The sequence below is a fragment of the Crotalus tigris genome, unplaced genomic scaffold (assembly GCF_016545835.1).
Source record: "Crotalus tigris isolate CLP2741 ecotype Arizona unplaced genomic scaffold, ASM1654583v1 scf7180000020216.623372, whole genome shotgun sequence".
NCBI classification, from domain to species: Eukaryota; Metazoa; Chordata; class Lepidosauria; order Squamata; family Viperidae; genus Crotalus; species Crotalus tigris.
Window position 1 is genome coordinate 415,582 of NW_024097909.1, and position 9,054 is coordinate 424,635.

The following is a 9,054-nucleotide window of genomic DNA, read 5'->3' on the forward strand; positions in this document are numbered from 1 at the left end:
AGGGGAGGCTCTGCATCAAGTGGGGAGAGGGGCTTAGAGGCTCCGGGTGGCTGTTGCTGTGACAGCTTGGAGTAAGAACTACGGGGGTGTCGGGTGGGGCCATTTAGGTCACGCCCTTGGCTGAAAGGTCACGTCTGAGCCAGGGGCCTTCGTGTGGGCGGGGCCGAGGCTGCCCGCTCCGGCCAGAGGGTCCGGCTGGATGGCCTCTAGGGTCCCTAGGAGCCTTTGGGTCTCCAGGGCAGCGTTTGGACACTTCCAGCGGCTGGAGGTTTGGGCCGGGATTCTTCCGCTCTCCTCACTGACGCCCTGAGGCGAGGGCATCGCCGGTAAACGAGCCCAGCTCGGGAACAGCCTCCAAGGGATGGCCCCGAGTGGGAGGCCTGGCAGCAGCACAGCCCCGGACTCTTCTCCAGGCTGCCCTGGCTGGGAAGCGCCTCGGAGGGGGAGCCACTCTGCCTGGGGGGCCAGCTTCCCCCCCACTCTCTCCCCAGGCGCCCTGAGAGGATGTGAGCAGCAATCGGTGGGGGGGGGAGCCTGGAAGACCCCCAGGGTGGGGGACCCTTCACTGCAAGGGGGTTACCCTCTTTCCCTCCAGCCCCTGCCCGGAAGGGCCTGGCTGAGTCCTGCTCTCCCCCTCCCCGATCAACTGTGGGTGGGTGGGACAAGCAGCGGGAGAGCCCCAACTGGGGGAGGGGGCTGCCTCCCCCCCTCCCCCTCCCGAGACGGCTCCAGGCCTCCCCCCCTCTCCCATATTGGCGCCATCACCCCTTCCGGCCTTCAGCCTTTGGGGTCAAGGGGGCTCTGTGTGCGGATTGCATGCCTTCTATGCTGGGGACCTTTCAACTTTTTAACTGTTCTATTGCTGTAAAGTGTCCGGAGTCCATAGCCGCCTCCTGGGCTTTTTCTGCTGGACAAGAGAGGCAGGCCGGCCTGCCGGAATCCTGCATTTGTGGGATCTGAGTGGCCCCTCCCCCACAGAGGCCACAGCCAGGGGGTGGGGGGCTGCGAGAGCTTCCTCCAGGCGGGACCTGCCCCGTACTGGCATCTGGAAGGAGCTCCCCCCTCCCGCCTGCCCAAGGCTGGTCTCCCGCCCCCAGCCCAGCCCTCCCTCCCCGTGGGGTGCCAGAGAGTTTTCTTGGGGGGGGGGGAGAGAAATGGCTGACAAACCGGAACTTCTGGGAAAGGAATGGGAGGGAGGGAGCGGCGGCCTCAGCTGGGCTGGGTTCCCGCTGGAAGCAGGAAGGGAAGTTTGTTTCTGCCGAAGGAGAAAGTTCACCCTTGGGACGGAGGTGAAGAATTCAAGGGCCCAGAGCAGAAGCTGGTTCAGGTATTTATACAAAACGTTTCTCCAGCTGGCTTACAATCCGGCATCCACACGTGCTTAGTGGCCTTTGTCCTCCTGGCCACGAGGTTGCCTCTGGGGCCGTCTTAGCCTTCGGGAGAGTTTCCTGCAGTTTCGTCCGCTTGGCAAGGCAGCCTCAAAAAACGCAAGATGACCCCTTGTGGGTAATTCAACCAGTTCTCACTTTTTGGGGGGTGGGGGTGGGGGACCCATTTGTACATAGTTTTGATGGCTGACTTGGGATGGAGATGCCTCCGGGCGCTGCTGTCTGTTGGGTTTCAAGGGGACCTTTCCCTCTTCAAAGGATTCCCTCCTTTTGCTGATCAAAGTCCAGCTGGTCAGCCTGAGTCACGTGGGAGAAAAGCAAAACGGGGGAGGGCCACTTTTATTGTGTAAAGTTTGCCCCTCCCCTGACAGGGCCAGGCTCTGCCCTCCCTACGTCCCTGGGTGTGTGGGTAGTTATCTCTGTGTAGATTTTGCGTAACAACGTTGCCAGGTCAGAAACACAGTTCCTCTTCTCTCCTGTGGACTCCTCCCCAAAAAGGTATTCCTGGGCCCTGAAGGACCCCAGCTGGGTGGGTGGGTAGGCACAGGGGGGATTCCTGGCTTCCGTCCCTCCCTGTCTGGAATACCTGCTCCTGCTCCCCTCCCTCCCCACACTTCCTGTGGAGGGAGGGCACCTGGTGGGCCCGCAGATCAGATGTGTCCCCAAGGGCATTGTGGCCAGCCTGCATCTCAGCAGCCCTGTTTGCCTCAAGATGGGGCTTCCCGTTCGGCCAGATGGACAGTTGACCGGAGGCCTCTCTCCCACAGCCCGTGAGGGACTCGCTTTCCCGGGACACCGGGATGGGCACCACCTGGGCAGGTTCAGAGGGGCTTGGGCAGACGCAGGAGCAGAGGCCTCCGTGCCTGAAGGCAGGGACCCTGGAGAGGTCCCTTGTCCTGCTGGGGGACCCTCCACGAGGTGCTGCAGGAGCTGCCTGGACCCCCGTCCAGGCACGATTCTGGTAGCTTCTGGGGCTGTCTTGATGGGGGCCCAGGGAAGGCAGGCAGGCGGAGAGCAGGGAAGCTCGCCACGAGGCGCTGCTCAGCCTCTCCCTGAGAAGCCTAGATCTCTTCACAGGCCTGCACATAATCACTCCACAGGAACAGCAAGCACAAGCGGCACGCCTTGGCAGGATGGGTGGGGCTCCTCTGTGCAAACTAACTAAAGACAGGAGCGTAGAAATCGGCTGACGGAAAAAAGACCCAGTGCCCTCTGAGTTATTTTTTTTTTAATATTTTTGTCAGACGGTGGGAGCTTTATCCGAAGCACGTTTAGACTCAGTTACTGATGAAACATGGCCTTCCTTCATTTGGGGGAGGGACCCTTCCTGCTCTGGGCCAAGCTGGGCCTGTCCTAAGTGCCCCCAGCCGGGGGGGGGGCTCAGCTGGCACAGGGACGGGGAGGGCAGCTATTGGAGGGAGGCTGTTTTAGACTGCTGGAACAGGCAGCCTCCCCAAGGAGAAAGACCCACCAGCCCCTGCTGCTCCTGGAGGAGGGCAGTCACCCAGCAGGAACCAAAGCTTCTCCCTGCTTCAGGCACGCCCAGGGCCCCGATCCACCCAAACAGGCAGCAGAAGGCAGGAAGGCAGATGGTTGGCCAGCCGTGATCTCCAGAGGACCCGAGCAGCCGTCTGGGTGGGTGGGGTGGGGCTGCAGAGCCACTGCTGGCCTCTTGCTGGACCGGTCCCCAGCACCCCACACCCAGCACTCGGGGCCCAGGTTGTCAGACACTCGGCATCCTTGCATCCTTCAGGACTGGCAACAAGGGGGCGCCCTAAGCCAGGTCTGCTTCCCAGCCAGTCACTGGGAGGTGCCCCACTGCCAGGCACAAAGTTCGCTGGGCTGGTTGATTTAGAGTAGGTGCAGGAAGAAGCCTCCAGGGCAGGTTGGCACAATCCTGGGGCTGAAGGATTGGCACCAGGCTCCAGAGGCGGGAGGGGTGTTGCCGAGGGAGCTCACCTTAAGCAGCTGGCTTAACAGGCAGCCAAATTCCCCTGACGGGGCTGAGCTGGGTGGGAAGGCCTCCATTGGGTTAGTGGAGGCCCCAGCAAGGCTGCGCAGCTGGTCTTGGTGGAGCAGAGAGGGGAAGAGGAGGAGGAGAAGGAGGGAAGGTCCATGGTTCAGAGTTCCTGGGCCTGACCTGCTATCTCCAGGCCTCCTGTCCTCGGCTGAGGATCCCTTTTCTAGGCCAGACCTGAAGCTGCTCTGCCCTGAAGGAAACCGCGTCGGGGACCCCGAGGGAAGAAGGCAAGCCCCTTCCAGCCTTGGGAGTCCCAAGTGCAGCTGCCGCTTCCCAAAGTCTGGGAACGTGTGCAGCCGTTCCCTCTGAATCCACGCTTTGTCGCGGCCTTGGGCTGTCCCTGGTGGATCTGCCCCAGAGGCCTCCGAGGCTCCCAGAAGACAAACTCCCCCACCTCTCTGGTGGCTCTCGCAAGACCAACCTCAACCCTCTCCTGGGGCATGGGATCTCTGCTTCTTAGCCAGGAGCCTAGCCTTGTCTCAGCTCAAGGCCAGTGCTGTGCTTTGCCCCCTTCCCCTGGCCATCCCCCCTCCCGTCATTGGCCATGACCCCCATCCGTCAGATGAGGAGCACGAGGAGCCGTCCTCCATTCGGCCAAGGGAGTCCTGGCAACGGAGCAGATGGGACCAAAACGTGACAGGGTGATGGGGTCCCTTAATTCCTCAGAGGGGGCAGTGCTGGGGGACTCCATTGGCCCTGGGTGTGTGTGTGGAAAGCAGGGCCTGGTGGGGCAGGGGTGCAGCTGTCTTAGCTGGAGGCATTGCAGACGGTGTCTGCCTGGTGGCATACAGAGGCGAGAGCGAGGTGGGCACTCCCAGCAGGAACTCCATGGTGGATATGCAGCCCACCTACAACTGGGCCAGACTCAGTACAACCGAGCGAGTGTCGCCTCCTGCACAGGAAAGTCAAGTCGCCCTGTGCGGCCCCACTGCGTCCCTGCCTTGGGTGGAAGGAGGGAAAGGAGGAGAGGAGGAGGCCACCACTGTGCAATTGCCGAAGTGGCGCCACACTCGCTTGGCCAGCCTTACAAGATGCTGCTCACTGGGAAGACTACAGAGGCTGCTAGGGAGGCTGGTATGTCCCACCCTCGGCGGGACACGGGGCCTCCTGCGTAGAGTGCGGGAGGCGGAAGAGGCTCAGCCATCCTTTTGTTCTCTGGCAGGGCTGACATCTCCTCCTCCTCTCTTGCAGGCCCTCCCGCAGCCCCTGCTGCTGTCCATGTGACTGCCATGCTACCCTGCCGGAAGCGCAGCCTGTGCCGCTCAGCCCAGGTACTGGTGGGGCTCTTGTGCAGCCTGGCCACCCTCTTGGTGCTTGGCTTCCTGACTGGCAGCCACCATGAGGCTCTGCTCTCACGCTCACTGCCTTTCCGGATGGGCGGCGGTGTGGGGCAGCAACACATAGGCAACCTGCTTCTGCCACCACCCAATGCTTTCCCACTGTCCCCATCACCCTGTACCCCGACCGACCCCTGGCTACTGGTCCTAGTGGCCAGCGCACCTGGGCATGCAGCCCGGCGGGCAGTGGTGCGGCAAAGCTGGGCAGTTACGAGGGTGGCAGCGGGGCACCGTGTGCGCACAGTCTTCACGTTGGGTCTGCCTGGGGATGGAGCACAGCAGGCAGCACTGGAGCACGAGGCGGCCGAGCACAGCGATCTGTTGCAGGCACGCTTTGCTGATACCTATGCAAACCTAACATTGAAGACGCTAGCAATGCTGGGCTGGGCCATTGCCCACTGCCCTGCTGCCCACTTCCTGGTCAAGGCTGATGATGACGTCTTCCTCAACCTGCCTGCCCTGGCGCGACGCCTGGAGCAGCTGGACAGTCTGCCTGCTGCCTACCTGGGCCAGGTCTACTCGAACGTGGCACCCATCCGCAATCCGCAGAGCCGGCACTACTTGCCCATCTCGCTCTACCCGGAACCCACTTTCCCACCCTACTGCAGCGGCACTGCCTATGTGCTCTCTGCCCCAGCTGCTGCCGCTGTCCTGCATGCTGCCCGCCAGCTGCCACTGCTGCCTGTGGAGGATGTGTTTGTGGCAATGTGTGCCCACCATGCTGGCATTGCCCCAAGCCATGTGGACCATTTTTCCGGGGCTTCTCACTACCCACTCGATGCCTGCTGCTATCGGGAGGTACTCTTCAGTGTGCACGAAGTGGTACCTGCTGAGATGCTGGCCATGTGGGAGGCATCTGAGCCCCTGTGCACCACCTGGCAGCACTTCTTTGGCCTGGCCCGCTGCAAGGTACTGGCCTGGCTAGCCATGGAGGATAACCCGTGACTGTTGACCTTCCCATCCACGTCTTTGGACAAGCAAAGGGAGTGACTGACTCACAGAAGCACTGCCGGGAACTCCATCTAGGACTGTGCAGCCGCCTGCCTGGCAGCTGAGCTTCCCTCTTGGGAGTGTGGGTCGAGGCGCTGGCAGCTGTGAAAGTGCCAGGCTGCCCTTGTTGACTGGCCAATGTGGGCCTTACGCTGAAAAGCTGAAGGGCAAAGGGTCCTGCTTGGACAGATTGCCTGCCTGGTTTGTGTTTTTTAGGGGTTGTTCATCCCTGATTCGGGTGCCAATTTTGGCAATGGGGGGCCAAAGTGGACTTTTCACAGCATCAGCCGCAAGGGAGAGGTCCCACAGAATGCGTGTGGGGTCTGAGCGGCCAGATGGACACAAATGAGTGGGCGTGGCTGGATCGGCACAGAACAATTCACATTGGCTAAATGGACATGGGGACAACTCAGGGAGAATGCTGGGCACTTGCACAAATACGCACACACTCGTACGCCATTCCGAGTTTGGGGACGTTTATCCCCATCTGTGCTGGGAAGCTACCAATCGTGCCCAGGCTTGGGGAGAACAATTTCTCCTTTGGGACTTTCATTGTTCATTTCCCCCTTCAGTGTTTCTTTTGCAAACTTCTCCAAAATTAACTTTTCATGCCCTGTGGCGGCTCTGGGCCTCTCCCTGCCCATCCGTGATCTGTGTCTTACTGGCAACTTGTGGTGCCAGGATGATGCAAGTCCCCAAGATTGGAATGGGGTGTATGTGTGAGGGTGAGGTTCAACTTGCCGGTTGGTTTCCCAACGTTTCATTACCAGGTTGGGTAACACCTTCAATGTAGTTTTAGGGGATAGTCAATGTCAGCGTTCCTCTGCTTCGTGTGGTCAACAGGTCTTGTGATGGGGAGGTCACGTCAGGTGAGGGTCACATTGGGTTAAGATCTCATGATGGAGTGGTCATGTCAGGTGAAGTGTGTGTCTGTGTGCTTGGCTATAGGCAGTTCTGGGAGGTGAGGAGCTGGTAGGGTGCTGAGTTGTCCCCAGGTCCAGTTAGCCAGTGCGACTTGTTTTGCGTTGACCCAGCCACATGCACCCAGCTGCACCTAGCTAGCTCCACCCAGCTGGCCTGGCCGAGTCGGTGGTGCTCAGCCAAGCCAGCCGTGTCCACTTCTTCACACCCAACCAGCCACGCTCACCCATCTGCGCCCTCCTAGTCATGCCACCCATCCACGCTGACCTGTCTGGCATGAGTTGTGTTAGACCTAGACCCACATCTTGTCAGTGGGGGAATCCATTATATTAAGCCAGAATATGAAGGACTTGTGAAGGCAGCAACTGTGGTCTCTTAGCTGGGAATTGCCCAGATCCACCTGTGCATGGGGGGGGGGAGCTGCAGCCCTTGGGGAAGGGAGGCCCGCTGGGGCAGGAAACCCTCTGCAGTGTCCAATGCCCGGGAATACTTTTGGGGGTGCTACTTTGGCCCCCTCCTCCCAAGAATACTTTATGCCCCCTGGGAGCCCCCATTCTTTGCCCGCTGCCAAAGGGTGGGAAGCAGAGGCAGCCCTCTGTTGTCTCCTGCTGTTCTTGATCTTTTGAAAGATCAACATCCTACACACAACACATCTACAAATCACAACAGTGTATTAATGCAAGGCTCTGAATATAATAAACCCAAGAGTTTCAGGGAGGGTCCAACCGGTCCAGCCCTTAAGGAAAACCATCCAGACAATCCTCTTACGCACCGTGGGAATGCTGGAATACATTGGCAGCTATTTCTGGAAGCGATCCAGCGTTGACCTGTAGACTACAGGGCCCCCAGCCTCGGGGGTTGCTGGCTGCTTATCTGCCTGGGTAGAACTTCTGGATCAGGGCCTGCTGAGAGAACAGGCAAAGCCCTCCCGAGGACTCACAAGCTCCAGAGTTAGGACACAACCAAACAGGTAGTCCTCCAGTTATGCCCCCCCCCAGAAAAGTACTTACGACATTCATAACGTCCCGAAGTTATGAATGTTGCAGCATCATGGCAGTCATTCACCATTAGGACACTGCGACATTCCCCCTGCCTTTCCCCCCCTCCCCATTAGGGATCCAACAGGCACTGGCCCGCTATGTTAGCCCACCCTGTTACCAATTACCAATTGCTTGCTTTCGAAGATGCAGAGTTCTCCCCAAGCGAGCCGTCTCTTTTCCGGCTTCTGTACCATGGGGGTCATGCAGCAGCACGGTTACTCTGCCAGCTCCCGGCCCTCCAAAAGTGGAGCAATGAGAGCAGTGCTTCCTGCCCAGTTTTGCTGACTCCCCAAGACTGCATATGCAGGACATCCAATCTGCTTCTGGAGCGCCAGGCAGCCTTGGTGAGTCTGAAGGTGTGTGAGAACGCATCCCTGAAGGCTTCCGTTTTTCATATCAAAAGTTTTTGCAAAGGAATGGAAGCCTTCGGAGGGACAATCTCACACCGACTCAGACCTCCATCCCTTTCCAAATCTTCTGGCGCAGAGGGCGGAGGCCTGAGAAAGAGCGTAGGATCGCGGCCCCCAATGCTTCTGTCCTCCACGCCAAAAATGTTTACGAAGGGACGGGGGCCCGAAGGGGTGCGAGATCGTGGCTCCGAAGGCTTCCGTCCCTTTGCGAAATCTTTTGGTGTAGAGGGTGGAGGCCTCAAGCAGCACGAGAGTGTGGCTCTGTAGGCTTCTGTCGTCCGTGGCAAAAGGTTTTGCAAAGGGACGGAAGCCTGGAGCAGCGTGAGATTGTGCCTCTGAAGATCTCCGTCGTCCCTTTTGGCGTGGAGAACAGAAGCCTTCAGGGGTGCAACCTCGCACTCCTTCAGACTCACTGAGGCTCCAAAAGCAGATTGGGTGTCCCGAACAGGCAGCCTCAGTGAGTCAACGAAGCCGGGCGTGTTTGTCCCACGCTGCCTCTGCATTCTCCTCCACTCCTCTTTTGAAGCACTGGGAGGAGACAAACATACCACACACTGCAGGGAGGCTGGAGAGGAGATGGTTTGGAGATCTTGGAAAGGTAAGTCCCAGGTCCTGTGATGACCCAGTGGGGGGAGGGGGCAGGATAGAGGTGGGTGGGTAGGAAGCATGAGATATCTCACTAGGTGGTGGGGAGGCCTTGGGTGGTCCCAGGCTTCCCCACCCGGCAATACTTCACATGCACTTAACGGCCTGTGCATTCGGTTAGGTAAGGGATCGCGTTCATTTAACTTGACCCGATTAATGAATCCTTGGGTTACAAATGTAATTTGCAGGCTCCATTCCATTCGTAACTAGAGGATTACCCGGTAACCGTTGAAGATTATTCCTGAGTCGAATGTAAGCACATTCCTGTGCTGGGTTTTATTAAAAATAAACCTTTGGCAACTA

General features: G+C 59.1%; 1 protein-coding gene across 2 annotated transcripts; it reads left to right on the forward strand.

Moving 5' to 3' along the window:
• Positions 1–1,136: 1,136 nt before the first annotated feature.
• LOC120318403 (beta-1,3-galactosyltransferase 4-like) lies at positions 1,137–9,054 on the forward strand. 2 transcript variants are annotated; one of them, XM_039365958.1, is made up of 2 exons: positions 1,137–1,886; positions 4,600–9,054. In XM_039365958.1, exon 2 carries the CDS (start codon positions 4,638–4,640, stop codon positions 5,688–5,690), a length of 1,053 nt encoding a protein of 350 aa, XP_039221892.1. In that variant the 5' UTR covers positions 1,137–1,886; positions 4,600–4,637; the 3' UTR covers positions 5,691–9,054. The 2 variants fall into 2 exon arrangements, with proteins under 2 accessions (XP_039221892.1, XP_039221891.1); XM_039365957.1 differs by having other exon boundaries at positions 1,137–1,327.

Coding starts and splice junctions, on each gene's coding strand:
- LOC120318403 (XM_039365958.1), top strand. CDS start 4,638: ATGCTACCCTGCCGGAAGCGCAGCCTGTGCCGCTCAGCCCAGGTACTG.